The following is a 20,577-nucleotide window of genomic DNA, read 5'->3' on the forward strand; positions in this document are numbered from 1 at the left end:
AGGTGGCATACTCTATCGTCTCTTTAAAGGCCATGCCATCTTCCCGTCTCAACTGGCAATCGGTGACTACCACATCTAAATTTGCACAATGTATACAAATGGTTATATATATATCAGTTATAATAATTTTTGGTAAGCTTTGTATTTTTAATCATAATTATTTTTTTACTTTAGACTATTTTCTGTTAATTAATATACTTTATATTATACATATATAAGCAGTGCCTCTTAAGTTTCACATGTATAGTGAGATTCTTTTAATTTAGTGAATGAAAATCCAATATTTTCTATGATTTAGTACTAAATGTGATTTTTAGATTTTATTTTTCTAACTTTACATTGTAAGAATTTATATTTTATTATCTTTTGTAGTATACTTGGTATAAAAAAATTCTATTAATCAAACTTTCTTAATATTTGAAATAGTTCAACAGTGATATATAGTGTGTGAATGTAAAAATCATACTGCATTTACATGATTTATATATTATATTGAAAGGGACTTTTGCCATAAAATCCATAGACATGTTTTCAATTTATACAAAGAATTCATTATTTTAATTAAACTACAGTTTTGGATAGGACAATAGTCACAGTTAATTGGTTTACTATTGTTTGAACATGTTGACATGACAGAGGAAATGCTTGAAATAATATCTTTTTATGAAAAAAGTATATTGAAGGAAATCGCTTATTTAATATCATTATTACTCTAAATGAATAACTATCAAAATTTAATATCTATCGGCATCAAGAAGCCAGTATTTTAAGACAGTCTGTTTTCATAACAATTATAATATGATCATTATAATAATTTTTTAATAAATTTTGTTAACGGTTTATTCCCGATTGTCCCACTTTTTAAAATTTTAGAGTTCTGATTGTCCCACATGAAAAGTTCTGATTGTCCCACATTATTTTATGAAGTAAAATGTTCTTAAATAAACAAGGAATATATTGTTTGTTTTGCTAGATAAACAAGAATTAATTATTGCTTGTTCAAACTTTTATTTAATATAAATTTTATAAAAGCATAAGATATGATTTTTTTGGTATATCATCAGATTAATGCACTTTTGAGTAAATAATATAACATTTATGAATTATATTTATAAGCTTACGTTTATTTATATAAAACAAATATCAATACTGTGATTTTAATTTAAATTTTTTTTCGAAAGTTTTTAAAAGGAATTAAGATATAATCCATTCAATTTAAAGAAAAGTGTAACTTAAAACTTAATTACGCTGTACACTATAAAGCACTAGTTGATGGAGAGATGTTTCCACTAGTCTTTGCACTTTTACCAGTGAAGTCAGATGCCATTTACACAAGATTCTTTATCATACAGAATACAATCTGATGGTGGTGACGGCAACACCGTTAACTATTTGTAAAGCTTTATATTTCAGGGGGTAGAGGAATCGGATGGCTCATATTTTGTATATAGATCCATTGTGTTACGAAGTTCCCGTCTGTCATATAATCATTGTCCTTGACTTCATGATCATGGTTTGAAGACTGCTAAAAACTGTATAGCTTGTTTTCGTCATGTGAATGTCTCGTTTATCATAGGTTCTAGGATAACTATACTTGGCTACTAGTCTAATATATGGTATCCTTGCAATGCCTACATGTCCGTCAGACATCTTCGTTCACATGACCTCGACCTCATTTTATGGATCTATGAACAAGGTTAAGTTTCAATGGCCAAGGCCGTATCTCAGATGCTATAAGTAGTGGGTCAAATACGTGGTGTATGGAATGGTAGCAGGGTGTACATGTCTTTGTGACAGAGTTAATCTGACCTTACCTCATTTACATGGAACATTGATAATGTTAATTTTATGTAGTACTAGTTGTATAATATAAAAATAAGGAGATGTGGAAGTAAGCATTTATAGGCAACCGTATGGCCTTCAACAATGAGAAAGCCCATACAGTATGGTCGGCTATAAAATGCCCCGATATGGAAAATTTTATATAATTCATTTGAGAAAACTAACAGCCAAAATAACTTAACAATTTACCAAAAAATTATGACAAACATGAACCAACGACAACCACTCAAATACCGGCACGATACTGACTTGGGACAGGCATATACAGAATGTATAATCCTTTTTTCAAAGACTTTCTACAAAATACAGTAAGTAAGTAAAACATGCTGTAATAGTAGAATCCTAGTTTTTACGGTAACGATGTTTATGATCATACTTTTCTAAGACTATTGATGACGTCCTTACATTAGCTTTCAATAAGGGGACGACCATTTGATTTCGAAAGGGGGAGGGGAGGAGGATTTTGAAAATGAATAACTTGGCCTGGTATTAACTGAAAATAAATGACTTTGCACAAGACAGGATGAAAAATTGATATGTGATGTTTTTTTACTTAATATTATATTCTATGATTGATGATACTTCAATTGTACACTGATTGTTTACCTGTAACTATTCCTTCTACACCCTATACAAACAAATTAATCACTATCAAAACAATTCCCGATTGTCCCACATTTAAGCTTCCCAATTGTCCCACAAACATATTCCCGATTGTCCCACAAAATTTCATGACTTTTTTACCTGTAATTTTAAAAAGTGGGACAATCGGGAAGACACCTTGTTAACAAAGTTTATTCAAGAAAAGTACAAAAAAAATAAATTTGGAACATACATTTTTTGTTTATCAAAGAAAAATTATCTCAAAACAGAGATTGAGTTTTTGTCTTGTGCCTGTCTGTCCTACGTTTGTTAAATAGTAGTGTAAAGATTAGCGAAGAAAAAGCAGTAAATAAAATATTGAATAATGTATCTAAAACTTGACTTCCAATGTTATCATTTGTTATGCATGTTATGTGATTTAATAAATTTTTAAATAAAAAAGGATAACAGGAATTGCCAATTTTCCACATTGTACAACAGACAACAGCATTTTTTTTATTTGACTTTATTTTATGACATTTGGCTATTTTTCTTATAACCTTTAACCTTAGCACTTTTATTTGAAACATGCTACAAAATGAATATAATTGAATTTATAATAATTTTGATCATGTTGATTGTAATAAATAAAGATAGCATTTACATATGATTCAGATCATATAATTTTATTAAAATGTACAATTAATCAATACATGTATATTCTATAATTATATATTATTTTCATTTCCAGTTTTATTGATTTTTCTATCCAAAGATTGATTTTTTCTATCAAAATTTCAACTGTTAAACAAAGGTAAACATGAACCTTTGCACATTTGTTGCATGTACAAAATATGAAACAAAATTGTCAACCTGTGGCAGTAAATTTACATACTTGGATGAACACCTGCGACTCATTTCACAAAAAATCTCACGATTAAAATTGATTGCAAGTCATACTGAAACGTGTATGACTAACAAGTATTTTTACTCTTACGATTTTTTGTGAAAAGAGCCACTGTTCATTTGCCCAGCAGGTAGCAATATTTTACCTCCCTAGTAGTCCATGGTTTATGACCCCAAATAAATACCTGACATCGGGATATTACTATTTTATCATAAGTGGGGCGAGTTGGCAGATTTATTCATCAGGATTTTACCCATATCATAAGTGGGACGAGTTGGTAAACAAGAGTGGGGCTTGATGGTGGAAAGTGGGGCAAGTTGGTGGAAAAGTGGGGCAATTTGGCAGTGGGGCGAGTTGTCTTGCTTCCTGTATTGCTATGTGTTTGTTTATTCCATATTGGCTAAAGGTATAGAGAAGGGGTTAAGATCTCTACTGCCTTGCACCTTTCCCAAATCAGGAACCTATAGCCTTTGTTCTTGTGTGTCCATTTCCCAACTAGCATACATTATTGTTTAGGGGCCAACTGCATTGAAGACTTATTGGCGGCCTTTGGGCTGTTGTCTCTTCGACACCATGTGATTATGTATTTAATTACATTTCTAATTTCATGCAATTGTAATTTAACTGAAGAAATTGGAATGTAATTGATATGTAATCAATTTCTTTCGGCATGTAATTAACTGCTAGTCCTGAAGGATTATTAAAATGTTCACCTAACCAAACCTCGTACATTTGTATATCACTGATTCTCAGCAAATTGGGACCATTTGCCAAAATTATACTTGGAAAATAAATTTCTGTGAACCAACTTTTAATAATGCTCAAATGATTCGTATATATATGATTTGAAAGTTTCCAAAGGGGTTGATCTTAGCTCTTACTGTGAAAATAATATCGTGGTCAGGACTATGGGTCACTGTTTTCCACATAACAGATACGTAACCGTCATGTTTTATTTCCTTAGCAAACAAATTTTCATACAAAGTGTCATTGCTTAGATTTTTCCTCCAAAACTATTCTAGAGGTACCTTAGATGCTATTAATAGTCATAAATCCTAAGTAATAGACGCTGAAAAGTTAATGAATTGTTCTTGAATCCATATCTTGATAAAATACAACTTTGAAGACAAAATACATAACAATTAGTTGTTTTTGATAAAATATGTATCAAATATTACTCAAAATATGTTTAAATATCATTTATCAACAACTGCTCATAATAATTTCATATATTTTTTCAAATGTTTATATATATTATCTTTTTTTCAACTTGGAAATGAACATATCACGTATCTGTTGAGAAGACAATTTTTATATTAAAATCTCTATTATATCGGTTCTGGAACTATTAATTATAAATTAACTTTATATAATATTTGAAATCAAAGAAGTGAGCGTAACACTTCAAACTCGAATGAAACAATAGGATATACGATGTAACGTATCTGTTCAAGGCATGCAACAAATAAATACGTTACTATAGGAAACAAATACGTTACTTAATGTTTGCACCCTGAATTACAATACTTTAAAACTATTTTTATCCTGTAGGTACAAAATTAAGATGTCTAACTTGTATCTATGTGATAAAATATCTAAATTAATATATTAGCGAAAAATATATCAAAATTTCAAGTTAAAATCAGTACAATTGCTAAAATTGACGTTGTTCTTTCATATGTCTTCGCAAGTTGCATCTGATAACTTGTTGTACTGATGATATTATTGATTGATCATTAATAAACAAAACAAAAATGTATTAAGGCAGATATCTCATATGTCTGAATTCCGAAATAATATCGATATTTCATCGTTAACCGAAACATAGTAACGTATCTGTTGGTACCGTATCTGTTTAACAAATTGTTCGTGGTCCATTATTTCAAATATGTTTCTGATTCCAGGACATTTTTCACTTGAAAAGTAAGATCAAATATGTAAAAACATATTTATTCAGATAAATAGATCCCATGCAAGTGGTTAATGTGTGTTCAAATGATTCCATAGTAACGTACAAACGCCATTTCCTAGTTTTGGAGCTTATCAATTTTCTAAACCATTATAGATACACATCATATAATTTTGTTTTGGTTATAACTATGGACTAACACTTCAAAAGCAACATAATCATTCTTTCAATTGACCTTTAGATAAATATAGAGTCTAATTAAAATTTAGTAACGTATCTGGTCAAAGAAATAGTGACATATATTCTCAAAACTGTGTTGGTTTTATTTTATGACAAACTACTTAAAATGACATAAATTTGTATTGGCTAAATGGTGATAGATCTGAAAAGGCAACACAGGTACATGTTTTACAAGCTTCTTAAGTTAGCAACAGAAAAAATATCTATACCATCAGGGACATTCGTTTTACTCAAAATAATACGTTTTAGTGTAAGGCTGGAGTAATTTTAATATTCTTCTACGTAGCAATTGTGGGTAACAAGACATTTCGGCACCCAGACAAATCGGCACCCAAGTCCGAAGACATTTCGGCATCCATTTTGGACAGTTCGGGATCCGGACATTTCGGGACCAAGACAATTCGGCACCTCATTTTTTTAAATATATATATTAGGAAAAAGAAAAGAATTGTTACCGTAATGTTATAATCCGTTGATAAAATATGCAATAACAAAATTTGAAATCATCATTTAATTAAATCCTAAATGATTGTGTATGAATAGTAAAACATCATTTAATTAAATCATAATTGATTGTTAGATATGACGGTGTTTGAATAAACATCATTTAATTAAAATAAAATCATAATTAATTGTAGTTATGCATTAATCAGTATTTTATGTATAAATCTGATAATTTCTCAATAGAGACAAATGAGTAATCAAAAGTGTATAGCTTGTGTTTCAGCTTGTGTTCTCGTTTGATTCTTACATCTGTTAAGACAACCCAATACCTGAAAACTATATTTTATTGTTTTAATATTAAAACCCATAAACATAAAAGCGCATGCAAGCCATAATGAGTAAAAACCCTGAAACATATGTAACACTCCCAAACGTGTCCATCCCCCCCAAACGTGTCCGATTCCCCCAAACGTGTCTATTCTCCCCAAACGTGTCCGTAATATTCAATATGGCCCAAACGTGTCCGATAATTGTTATTCGCCAAAACGTGTCCACTGTTAAACGCCATAATGTCTCACGTCTTTTAGCGCCAATACATGTATGTCCTAAATAAAATCAATAACGTTTACGGCAATTCTATGATAGGGAAACAGTTGATGAGGTAGTAATTTATAAGCATTAGTTTGTTCAATGCCGGTTATTAATGATTATCATAATTGCAAATTTAATATGTAACATATGAATTAACTTTTGACTGAATTTGCTTATTGTCCAGTTGCAAGTATTTCATGCTCATTAAGAGCGAACATACATATAATTCTAGTGCAGTATAATTAATCGTTTACTAAGTAAATTATGAGTTGCTAATAAACTCCGATGATGCCTTTTATATTAATCCGAAGGCAGGCTTTCAGCAGAATTGACTTCCCTTTTTTACAACAGTTCTGATATTTTAAAAGCTCTTCAAATCAAAAACTGGTTTTCCGGGTTTCTAACAAATTTTAGGTTTCGAGCATCACTAAAGACACACGAACAAGAGAAATAACATCCAGTGCCAAATATTTCATGCATTATTTGAACGAAATCATGTTAACAATAAATACTGTATATAGGTTCTATTATCATACCGGGAATTTAGGATTGGGCCTAAATTGTTGCGGTTATTCGGGATTAACACTAGTTGGGATTGTAATCTAAAAAAATAAGAGCGTGTGAAGACCGATTTTTTTAATGACTTCAGTTAGAAACTACTGCAATCTCCGTTATGTAATAGAGGCCGTTTTAAATAAAAGTTGCGGAAATTTAAAAAAAATGTTGCCTTCCATAATACAACTGATGGCACCATGAAAGAGTGAATTGCTACATTCTCCCTACACGAGGTATCTGATTTAATATCTACAATTAACTGAGCATGGCTGCTAATACATTTACATTGTTGAAGGCTTGCCTATAATTGCTTACATCCACTTTATTTTAACTTTGGTGGATAGTTGCCTCATTGGCAATCATACCTCATCTCCTTATTTTTATAAGGATAAAAATGATAAGCATGTTAAGATTTATCTGCCACGTAATTTTTCAAACCAATTGGACAACCCTATTTGCAGTTATTGCATCTGGAATTATAAATTTTACGAAATATCTCTGTTTTTTTTTTTTTTTTTTTTTTTTTTTTATTATTATCTTAAATGCTGATAAAGAGAAATTTTGAACAGCAAGTTGAGATCTACAACTAAGTTAACTAAGTTATCTACAACTAAGTTAACTAAGTTAACTGACCGAAATTGTAAATTTATCCCTTATAGGAGTTATTGGCTTGAAAGGCATTTTTTTTTAAATTAAATTTTCAAGTTATTTTTAAGAAAGTATAATAGATGAAGGGAAACTTTAAGTGACAAAAATTTTCAACAAAATTAGATCTACGAATAAGTTGACAAGACAGCTATCCAAATGACTAAGCTGCAATACAGTCTTCACAAATAAAAAAAACCAAAAAGAATAAGATACTTCTTCGAAGATACCATATACAATATTGACAATAATGTCATAAATAGTGCAGGAATTAAATTGGTAATTTGTAAAATCAGTCAAACATAATCGCTATATTAACACTAAACTTGTAAATTGAGTTCATACCCACATACATATATCAGTGCCAGGTAACTTTAATGTTTGGTTCACTATATTTTGATCAAGGATAAAATAATTGATTTTATCTTTATAAGGTGCCGATTTGTCTATGTTAGATGCCGATTTGTCTAGATGCCGATTTGTCTGGGTGCCGAAGTGTCTTTCTCGGGTGCCGATTTGTCCGGATGCCGATTTGTCTGGGTACCGAACTGTCTAGAATTCGCAATTGTGTTAGTTTTAGCTAGATATCTTCCTGGACTTTCAAAAACATATTTGTTTAGACATTTTAAAGCAGACGAGGCTTCAAATATCTACAGGGATAACAAATCACGTATTGGACCTGATTTCCTGAGAATGAGTGATATGCTTTGTCGCAGATCTATTGCCCCATTAATTAGTTAACTGAGACTACGAATTATATCATATTTTTGCCTCTTTCCCAAACAATATAAATATTTAACGTTCTTTCTTTTCGTTGTTAAACACAATATTGTGTGTTAACCTTTATGTTCTAATTTCTCTCCCGTGCACCTTCTTTTTTTAAATAGTTAAGCAGTTATCTGGCAGTATCTCTACTTTCATGTTTGCAAAACTTTAACCCGGAAGTTAGTTATCATTTGACCGGAAGTCTAAAAATGATGCAGTGCAGTCACATGATTATATGTCATATGAATTAACTTTTGACTGAATTTGCTTATTGTCCAGTTGCAAGTATTTCATGCTCATTAAGAGCGAACATACATATAATTCTAGTGCAGTATAATTAATCGTTTACTAAGTAAATTATGAGTTGCTAATAAACTCCGATGATGCCTTTTATATTAATCAGAAGGCAGGCTTTCAGCAGAATTGACTTCCCTTTTTTTCAACAGTTCTGATATTTTAAAAGCTCTTCAAATCAAAAACTGGTTTTCCGGGTTTCTAACAAATTTTAGGTTTCGAGCATCACTAAAGACACACGAACAAGAGAAATAACATCCAGTGCCAAATATTTCATGCATTATTTGAACGAAATCATGTTAACAATAAATACTGTATATAGATTCTATTATCATACCGGGAATTTAGGATTGGGCCTAAATTGTTGCGGTTATTCGGGATTAACACTAGTTGGGATTGTAATCTAAAAAAATAAGAGCGTGTGAAGACCGATTTTTTTAATGACTTCAGTTAGAAACTACTGCAATCTCCGTTATGTAATAGAGGCCGTTTTAAATAAAAGTTGCGGAAATTTAAAAAAAATGTTGCCTTCCATAATACAACTGATGGCACCATGAAAGAGTGAATTGCTACATTCTCCCTACACGAGGTATCTGATTTAATATCTACAATTAACTGAGCATGGCTGCTAATACATTTACATTGTTGAAGGCTTGCCTATAATTGCTTACATCCACTTTATTTTAACTTTGGTGGATAGTTGCCTCATTGGCAATCATACCTCATCTCCTTATTTTTATAAGGATAAAAATGATAAGCATGTTAAGATTTATCTGCCACGTAATTTTTCAAACCAATTGGACAACCCTATTTGCAGTTATTGCATCTGGAATTATAAATTTTACGAAATATCTCTGTTTTTTTTTTTTTTTTTTTTTTATTATTATCTTAAATGCTGATAAAGAGAAATTTTGAACAGCAAGTTGAGATCTACAACTAAGTTAACTAAGTTATCTACAACTAAGTTAACTAAGTTAACTGACCGAAATTGTAAATTTATCCCTTATAGGAGTTATTGGCTTGAAAGGCATTTTTTTTTAAATTAAATTTTCAAGTTATTTTTAAGAAAGTATAATAGATGAAGGGAAACTTTAAGTGACAAAAATTTTCAACAAAATTAGATCTACGAATAAGTTGACAAGACAGCTATCCAAATGACTAAGCTGCAATACAGTCTTCACAAATAAAAAAAACCAAAAAGAATAAGATACTTCTTCGAAGATACCATATACAATATTGACAATAATGTCATAAATAGTGCAGGAATTAAATTGGTAATTTGTAAAAACAGTCAAACATAATCGCTATATTAACACTAAACTTGTAAATTGAGTTCATACCCACATACATATATCAGTGCCAGGTAACTTTAATGTTTGGTTCACTATATTTTGATCAAGGATAAAATAATTGATTTTATCTTTATAAGGTGCCGATTTGTCTATGTTAGATGCCGATTTGTCTAGATGCCGATTTGTCTGGGTGCCGAAGTGTCTTTCTCGGGTGCCGATTTGTCCGGATGCCGATTTGTCTGGGTACCGAACTGTCTAGAATTCGCAATTGTGTTAGTTTTAGCTAGATATCTTCCTGGACTTTCAAAAACATATTTGTTTAGACATTTTAAAGCAGACGAGGCTTCAAATATCTACAGGGATAACAAATCACGTATTGGACCTGATTTCCTGAGAATGAGTGATATGCTTTGTCGCAGATCTATTGCCCCATTAATTAGTTAACTGAGACTACGAATTATATCATATTTTTGCCTCTTTCCCAAACAATATAAATATTTAACGTTCTTTCTTTTCGTTGTTAAACACAATATTGTGTGTTAACCTTTATGTTCTAATTTCTCTCCCGTGCACCTTCTTTTTTTAAATAGTTAAGCAGTTATCTGGCAGTATCTCTACTTTCATGTTTGCAAAACTTTAACCCGGAAGTTAGTTATCATTTGACCGGAAGTCTAAAAATGATGCAGTGCAGTCACATGATTCCGTAATAATAGTAACCGTTAGAGACGGCGAAAGTATTTTTCGCGGGAAGATTTCGCCGTTTTTTTAGTGGGGAAAGAAAACATTAGAAAAAATGACAGTGGAAAAGGCAAAGAACCCCATTTTGATAGCAGCTCGAGAAAGAGGTGAGTAGTTAATTGATGAAATGATTTAAGTTATACATTTCTCCCGATGTGTGTGTGTGTGTTTTTTTTTTTGGGGGGGGGGGGGGGGGGGAGTATTTTTTACTTAATATTTTAACAGAATTTTATGTTTTAGAACTGTGTGTTTTCAGTAACATATGACTTTTCAAGCTTTATAATATTAATAAGGCAACATATTTCATATTCGTATTTCATTTCACAATATGTCAGTCACCAGAATATATATTAAGATAAATATTTTTTACAATATCATTTTTACTGGCACGGTGGTAGCCGATTACATAAAGGCGGAGGAGACAACTGTCATGGAATAAAAGTTCCTCAATAATATTAGTTAGTTCAAAACGGAACAAATATTCTGGAATAAGCTTTCCGCCGGAAGAAATATTACCGTGACTATTTGTTCCTGATGGATGATAAAGGGTAAATAGGCCATATTTGTTCAGAATAAAAGGAACGGATGTCGTAGCATTGTTTATAACTAACTTTCCAGAGGAACAAATATACGTTGACACAACTACCTCCTCCAGTTTTATAAAAAAAAAGAAATAATAGTTTTACCTTTTTTTTGTCATGTCGGGGCCTATAATTGCTTATTATACGGTATGGGTGTTGCTACTTGTTAAATGCCGTATGGTGACCTATAGTTGCTTCTCTACGCCATTTGGTCTCTGGTTGATAATAACTGCTGTCTCAATGGAATTATACTACTTCTATTTTTTTTATAAGAATATCTATAAACCCTTCTGTAGCTTAATTGATAAAGCTTTTTGTTACTGTGGCAGGGGTCGATTCTCAGTGGTCAAGTGGTGAATTCGGAAAGAAAATCGTGTGCTTCAGTTATACAGATTTATAAACGCAAAATAATCTATTCAAGTTATAAGAAATATTGGGCGATAAGCACATAATATTATAAATTATCACGTTTTTTGCATTTTTGTTGTTAATTTTGATTGATGTGCTAAAATTCTGCAACCGAATTTCGAAAATGGGTCAAAATTAACTTTTCTTGTTCAAACTGTAGTACATATATATCGTATGCATAATTCTTTTTGTATATGTTACGATTAATTAACACACGTTGAAGCCTTTATCTTAAAAAGGTAAAACGGATTTTTTTGAATGAATAAAAAGGTAGCTAGAGTTCATGAGATAGCAAGTTGGGAATAAAAACACATAAGTCGATGTAAGATAGAAAATGCTATAGCCAAAAAGAAGAAAGGGCAAAATCGTATGCGACTATAACGCAAATTTAAGTCCATTGAAATAGGAGTGAGTCTCCTGCAATCTTTGACTGTGATATAGCAGAAAAACAATTTTTATGAATCATGTTATATTGCTGTGTCTTCCAAGTGCTCAACGAAACCTCTTTCTAACTTGTTGACATCAACTTTATCAGCAATCAAAGCCGGGCTTAAAAGTTATTGTGAAATTACCCATTCTTGGGTTGGCGTGAATCAGACGTGGATACTAAAAAAAAATCAAGGATCTATTAGAGTGCATACAATATAAGTCTCTTTCATCTTGCAATAGTATCAAAACATTTTACTTTTCTACCCTTTACACATGTATTCCCTATTCCAAACTAAAAGAAAAATTGAAAGAATTGGTCCTGTTTTGTTTCATAAAACAGAATGGTCAACGCAGTTACAAGTATTTTGTCTTGGGGAGGGATAAATCGTACTTTGTAAAAAAAATCACTGATTCACGTTCTCCGATTCAAACAAAAAATTCTCTGAAACTGACGTTATCAAGGTGCTTGATTTCATGATTGACAACATATTTGTCACGTTTGGAGCTCGTATTTTTCAACAAACAATCGGCATTCCCATGTGAACCAATTGTGCTCCTCTTCTTGTCGACTTGTTCCTTTGTTCATATGAGGCTGACTTCATACAGGAGCTTTTTAAGAATAATAATAGCTAGGATTATCCTTTAACTTCACTTTCCGCTATATAGATGATGTCCTTTCACTAAATAATTCAGAGATTGGTGGATATGTTGGACGCATCTATCCGATCGACCTTGAAATAAAGGATACTACAGATACAGTTAAGTCTGCCTCGTATCTTGACATAATCTAGAAATTGACAATGAGGGTAGCTTGAGAACAAAACTTTACGACAAAAGAGATATGATTTCAACTTCCCGTTTGTTTAACTTTCCATTTCTATGTAGCAACATTCCAGCAGCGCCTGCATATGGAGTATATCTCCCAGTTGATAATCCAGAGCTTGCACTTCCTATCAAGATTTACTTGATAGAGGGTTGCTGCTCACAAGGAAGCTATTAAACCAAGAGTTCCAAGTGGTGAAGTTGAAATCATCCCTTCGAAAATTTTAAGGACGCCATCACGAGTTGATTGACCGTTATGAAATATCTCTTTCACAGATGACGACGGATATGTTCCAATCATCGTAAACAAAGTCCCATCCTCTTCTCCTCGAATGTGACATACCGGATAAGACTTATAACCGGTTTTATACTTACATGAGCAATACGCCGGGTGCCACATGTGGAGCAGAATCTGCTTACCATTACGAAGCACCTGAGATCGTTCCCGGTTTTTTGTAGGGTTTGTGTTGCTCAGTTTTTAGTTTTCTATGTTGTGTTTTGCATACGTTTGTTTGTCTTTTGGTCGTTTTCCGTTTTTTGCCATGGCGTTGTCAGTTTGTTTTCGATTTATGAGTTTCAATGTCCCTTTGGTATCTTTCGCCTCTCTTTAATGAAAATTTTGAGATAGGAATACGGTAGTTCATTTTTAACACTTTTATCTAAATGAAGAAAATTATGTGATTATCTTATTTTGACGACTGTTTTTACAAATACAGAATATTTATTGACTGGTACTTAACAATATAATGGGAAATAACTCAGATATTTTAAATTCCTAAGGAATGTACAGTGGATTTATTATATTGTTGTGTACCAAGAAAACGAGTACGATGACCCCATTTTTGTTTTTGTGTTTTGAAAGCATATTGTAAGAGATATCTCCTTATATCTCAATTATAATCTATGATCAGTTTTCATTCTATTCAGACACAAGTGGGTTTTCCATGTATTATATGTACACAATCTGACAATTAACATTGCACATTCAGTAGCTTGAAAAAAAAACGTGACTCATACTTATTATATTTTTGAAAAAAGCATGACATACATTACATTTTAGCAAAAGATTTAAATTTAAACCTTATCTATCTTAATATACAAATAAGGAAACGTGGTCTGATTGCAATGAGACAAATATTCACCGCAGTCACTATTCTTGCCAAAATATTCATGACACATGTATAGTCCAGGTGGCCTACAGATGACATTCTAGACATTTCATTTTCAGCATTTTGATGAGACAAAAAAACTATTCCCCTTATACACATTCATATCCTAATCCTCTGATGGTATTGATCTATGAATCAAGATTGAATTTTTTTATTTTTTCTATTCTCAGGTCCAGGTCCAGGCAGATATGCGCTACCGTCATGTACAGGATTCGTGGATCATGATTGTACCAAACTACTCAAACCAGCTTATTCCTTTGGCAGACGGTTATATGGTGATGGTAAGAAATACTATGATAAACCTTTGAAGATAAACATTTCAATCAAAATGTCTCTGATGTTATTGCAATGTTGACGAAGTTTGATTTAATACACTCTAGATGATAATTCAAACATCAATTTTCTTCTGGCATCAAATATGTTTCAATTATTGTGTTAGGGACATCTACAAAAATGAAAAATAAATAAAATATAATATTAGATATAATGTTTTGAATATCTAAAATGACTAGATAATTATTGGAATTTTTATGACTCAAAGAGTTTTATATTTCAACAATATCTAGATGCATGGACTGCTCTTCTTTACACCGGTACATAAATGACCAAATTCAATACATGTACTCGTATCCTCCTATTCTTTTTGTAGTTCGCAAGAGAGATATCAATCCCGGTCCTGCTTACTATATTGATCCGAGGATTACAAAAACTGGTGCTGATGGTACACCTATATATTCCATGCTAGCCAGACAGAGGGATCCGAGTAAGTATACCTATATATTCCATGCTAGCCAGACAGGGGGATCCGAGTAAGTATACCGGTGTATTCCATGCTAGCCAGGCAGAGGGATCCAAGTAAGTACACATATATATATTCCATGCCAGCCATACAGAGGGATCCGAGTAAGTATGCCTATATATTCCATGCTAGCCAGACAGAGGAATCCAAGTAAGTATATACCTTTAAATCCTATGTTAGCAAGGCAAGGCACAGGCATTTGGGGGCGTGTATCCGCCTTTTTCCATTCCTTTTTTTTTTAATTTTTTTTTTAATTAATTATTCCATAATTTTCAACTTAGTTTCACTAACTTTAAAATATGTGCTTGCTCTTATTCATACGACATTACGATAACAGTTGGTTAGATATGCAGCCCTTCTATTCTTATTTTCACTAAATTCGCGGAAAGACATGGCTATAACAGATCAGCTCCCGTAAAATAGAAAGCATCCTTTTTTGTATAGAACATATTTGTTTCACTTTAAATACAGTTAGATATTATATTTTGCAGACACGTTCAAAACACCATCGCCTGGAAAATATTCACCCGAGAAAGTACATCCACAAGGCGAAAAACATGCTCCTAGATACTCAATGGGCGGTAGAACTCGTTATAGGAAACGTGATGCTAACCCTGCCCCTAGCAAGTACCAGCTGCCGCCTGTCCTCGGTAGCCACCAGTCATACAAAGTGGCATCTCCAGCTTATTCCATGGTCAGTCGTCAAACTCTTGGTTCATACCTGGAGGACCTAGCAAGTGCTCCTGGACCCGGAAGATATAATGCTATACCCCCAGATAATACAATGGTCAAGCCACCACAATACTCTTTAAGATACCGTTGTTATATGCCAACAGATGCGGTTATGAAACCAGGGCCAGGGGCACACCACCCTGAAAACGTCTACATTAACAAAGCAATACCTCCCAAACACTCGCTAGGCATACGTCACACAGAATATGTGTGTCCTCTCATAATTGGCTTTGACAGTTAAAGAGGTTTTTAATAATCATTTGTGATATCTTTGGAATTATAGAACTTTTATATACATATATCTTTTCATGTCTGTAGAATTTTATTTCTTGTATATATGTATTTGATATAAAAAGTCAAATAAAAGTTGTGAATGCTCTTTAAGTATACTTATTTCTTTAGTCCATTGAAAATTTAAGAGTACTGAAAGCAGTGTCAATCTAATACACGGAATATTGTCCCACACGATCCCGTGTATCACTTGTATGAAAGACATGAATTACAGGAGACTTGTGGTAAACGTCCTGATAAATGAAACAACCCAACACACACTACAAATATCATACATCTATAGGACTATCAACAAATAATAGTACAAATCATAAGCAAGCTTCAAATCGCTCAAAGTCTGACAAAGCTATGGGAATAAAATGACGATCAAGGATGTGTGGGTATATCTAAGGATCAATTTTATGAATGAATTCAACAGAAGCAAATCAAGATCTGAATCAATGCTAAATTCGGTTTTTGCATTGTATGTCGTCTTTTTTTTCACCACTAAACTGATACAATCCAGTTCTGTTGTGTCTATTGTGGACCTCAGGGTGATCGTACTATAACCCATATTACATACCAATTTATGAGATGCAGACAGTATTTTCAAATGACCAGTTGAGAGTGAAAATTAAAAAAAGTCCTAAAAACTCAATAACAGACAGACATGAAGTTTTTATAATGAACACTAAAACAAAAGATTTTTGACATGCATGGCATACAAAGTTACCCGCCCAGTACCGACTGTAATCCTGATCCAATGTAAACTGACAGGAAAGTTTGGCACGACAATATAGCATATATTGTTGATGGCATTTGTTACCCCCAAAAAATCATACTAAATATTGTTGGCATGCTATGCATAATCACTGAGCCAACCTGATCATGAACCCTGTCTACAATGGCGTAGCTATGTCATTTTTAAGTGTACGCCCGAACCTCATCGAGGGGTTTGAGTTCCCTAGTTTAAGCTGATCCAGTGCAGAAGACCTCCTGGTTGTGGGCGAAACCCCCGGAGGTTCACACGTTATTGAGAAAGAGACCAATATCTGTCATTAAAACTCATCAATAGCAACAAACTTGGTCGGTTAGGAACAAAACTTTACGACAAAAGAGATGATTTCAGCTTCCAGTTGTGAACTTTTCTTTTCTATGTAGCAACATTCCAGCAGCACCAGTATATATAAAGTATATACCCTCCCAGTTGATAAGATATTCCAGAGCTTGCATTTCCTATCATCATTTCCTTGATAGATGGTTGCTGCTTACAAGGAAGCTACTGAACCAAGAGTTCCAAGTGGTGAAGTTGAAATCATCCCTTCGAAAGTTTAACGGTCGACATCACGAGTAGGTTGAACGTTATGGAATATATGTTTCACAGATTGTTATTAAATGACGGATATGTTCCAATTGTTGATATTACCACAATCCCGTCCTCTTTCCCTCGAATGTGACCTACCGAATTAGACTTATCATTGGGTTTGTACTCACATCAGTAACACGAAGGGTGCCACACGTGGAGCAGAATTTGCTTACACTTCCGGATGACCTGAGATCACCCCAAGTTTTTGGTGGGGTACGTGTTGCTCAGTCTTTTGTTTCTATGTCATGTTTTGTATACTGTTGTTTGCCTTTTCGTAGTTTTTCGTTTTTTTTTTGCCATGGAATTGTCAGTTTGTTTTCAACTGATGAGTTTGAATATCCCTTTGGTATCTTTCGCCTCGCTTTTAGAGTCTATTTTTTTAATGATATGTTTAAATTTATGTATTGTATTGATTTGAAATCTAATGGTCATTTATTTAAGAGAAAAATGTCCAAACCAGTTGCTTAAAAATATGTTTAAATCAGGAGATGTGGGGTAAACAATCAATCGACAAAAATTCTAAACTTTATAGAGATAGTAAAAAAGCAAGTCTCCCTTTTAATGTTGTAGTTCTATTAATTTTTTTTTTACTTTATCTTATTCACTCACCTTTTTACACTCAAGTTTCGTTAATGGACACATGTCCTAATTAATTTTAATAGATGGTCAAGTGTAACATAAAAATAAATATTGATCGAACTGTAACATAAAAATGCAAGCCACATCGTATCTCAGCAGATAATGAATTGCTTTAAGCAAGTAGAATTTACAGTAGATTCAGGCTTTTACAGAAAATGAACAAATATATAATATAAAATATGAAAACGACATGTTATAAATTTCATGCGTCCGAAGCGCTTTTCTGGATTTACTTTCTGTATAAGAACCGAAACATTTGCATGCAGAGCTATCTGACCAAAAAGTACCTAAAAACAACCAAATTCATCTAAGGTCAACTTTGCCTGAGGGAGTTGACAGCTTAGTTTTTTTTATAATTTCAAAATTTATAAACGGACAGTTTTAGAAATGTTCGATATAAATCATGACAGTACCGAAGTACTGACTGCTGAGCTGATGATACCCTCGGGGACTGATAGTCCACCAGCAGAGGTATCGACCCAGTGCTGTAAAAAATGAAAACAACTCGTTATTAATGTCATGCGTATGAAGCGCTTTTCTGGATTTACCTTCATCAGGAACGCTCAGAACCGAATATTTGAAAGCCGAGGATGTATAACAACTGAAACAGTTGCAGAACTATATGAACAAAAAGTACCTAACAAAATAATATGACACAATTTGATTAAAAAGTAAATTTCGTCACTTTATCTTTTATCTTCAATTACAAGTCATTGAAGAAAGAATTTCAAGGCTCGTGTGCTTTTATAATCAGTTCTTTTAATTTATTTGGGTTAAAATATTTTTTTCTTCAGAATTTATGTGCACGCCCGGGCGTTTTGACGTAAACGTAGCTACGCGCATGGTCTAAACTTGTTGAATATAATGTTAAATTGGTTTACATAATTCCTTTCCGTTAATGTGAATACCTATGCCCCTATATATACCAGCTAGGATCTTAACAACAATGAACAGAAAATTAAATCTACGGAGAATTACATTTACCAAATAATTTTCAAGCGACTTATCTGACTGAACATCGACAATGATTCGCAACATGAGACGACCATTTAACGTTCTTTGCTGGAAGGAGGATTTGGGAAATGAATACTCTGGCCTGGTAATAACTGCTTTGAATTGAATACCTTTTCCCAAGAGAGGATGAAAATGAATATTCTGTCCTACCAAGTGCAGGATAACGCATGAAATAGCTGTTTACAAGAACGAAAATAAATAAGTCGTAACGTTAGTCAAGGACGTATGGTATGTTAGTTATACGTCCTTGCGTTAGTATAATAGTCCCAGGTATACTAGAAACAGATAAAAATTATTATTCCATTCGCCTAAAAAAAAAAAAAAAAAACATCAAAGAAAATCTTATGGTTGTCACCTAACTTTCTTGACATATATATTATTATTAGGATTATTCATATACCATTATATTCTAAACCAGTCTAAGATACAATTCGACCTTGACCATTAAACTCGTTCGAAATATAATTTTCTCTCCGCATTTGCTAAACAATTAATAAGAAAACGAATAATAAAGCTTGTCACACCGAGTTATTCTTTTTCCATTATTACAATTTATATAACAGTGTCAAGTGAATCACTCTCTCACAGGCTTTCATTCTTTCAGTCAAAAAAAGCAAAACCATGGAAACATTTAACTTCAGTGATGGGCTAGCTGGTAGCGTTCCACCCTCTACAGTGTTCACACATCACAGAAAGATTCAGAGAGATCGGGAAAAGAAGATGTTGGGTATTCGTGGTATATATAAAGTGTATGTAAGATAGAAATGATTCGCCCTCTAAAGCAATAAGAAAGAGTTGTAATCAAACTTTTTGACATTCCCGTCTAAAAATGAGAACTAAACCAATCAAACGGATAAATCCAACATCACAAAATGTTGATATAGAAAGAAAGTGGTAAAGCATCAAGATCATCGACCTTATACAACAATCTAATATGGAAGAGAAATGTATTGAACCAAAACTATTAGTGCTAGACTGCAGTGGAACTGTTGATTAGGAAGTTTTAGTTGACTAGGTGTCAAAGTTCATGTTTAGTACAGAAATATTAAGAGACACAACCAGTCTATTTTGTAAAGTGTGAATATATATCTTATATTCAAGTTGCACCAATATCAAACTTTATCAACATGATATATACAACAATTTAGCTACTTAAATGAGTCCACAGAATATTATCCTGTTCAGTTGTCAATATAATTTACATACTTTTGAAAGGAATGCAATTTTTAATTTATTTGCAATTTCAGGGACCAATTAATGGTTCTTGTAACACTGTCTTCTTTTTAAATGCATAGAAACGAATTCCAAGATATATAATACTTTCTGCTCTTTAGTCGGGTTGTTGTCTCTTTGACACATTCCCCGTTTCCATTCTCACTTCTATTAACAACCACCGACTTGGGACAATCACATTGAACTAGTTTTTAGCATGTTTCTCCAATTTCAAAATGTAGAGTGCAGTAGAGAATTGCAATTGTATGTCACGGTAACTGATTTAGATCAATTGATTCCAGTGTCATTGGTTCGTGAAAAAAGGATGGGTT

The 20,577-nt window shown here is 32.7% G+C and overlaps 2 protein-coding genes across 2 annotated transcripts in view; one reads left to right on the forward strand and one right to left on the reverse strand.

Moving 5' to 3' along the window:
• LOC127733408 (uncharacterized) overlaps nt 1-10,725 on the reverse strand; it is a 55,699-nt gene extending 44,974 nt beyond the window's left edge. Inside the window, exon 1 of the mRNA XM_052242773.1 lies at nt 10,611-10,725. The gene's annotated coding sequence lies outside the window, so the exon portion shown is untranslated. The remainder of the gene's footprint in view (nt 1-10,610) is intronic.
• Nucleotides 10,726-10,763: 38 nt separating this feature from the next.
• Nucleotides 10,764-16,123, forward strand: LOC127734077 (outer dense fiber protein 3-like). Its single transcript, XM_052243702.1, has 4 exons — nt 10,764-10,911; nt 14,384-14,494; nt 14,863-14,976; nt 15,504-16,123. Exons 1-4 carry the CDS (start codon nt 10,860-10,862, stop codon nt 15,983-15,985), a joined length of 759 nt encoding a protein of 252 aa, XP_052099662.1. The 5' UTR covers nt 10,764-10,859; the 3' UTR covers nt 15,986-16,123.
• Nucleotides 16,124-20,577: the final 4,454 nt, after the last annotated feature.

The sequence above is a fragment of the Mytilus californianus genome, unplaced genomic scaffold, assembly GCF_021869535.1.
Source record: "Mytilus californianus isolate M0D057914Y unplaced genomic scaffold, xbMytCali1.0.p SCAF_3, whole genome shotgun sequence".
Lineage (NCBI taxonomy): Eukaryota > Metazoa > Mollusca > Bivalvia > Mytilida > Mytilidae > Mytilus > Mytilus californianus.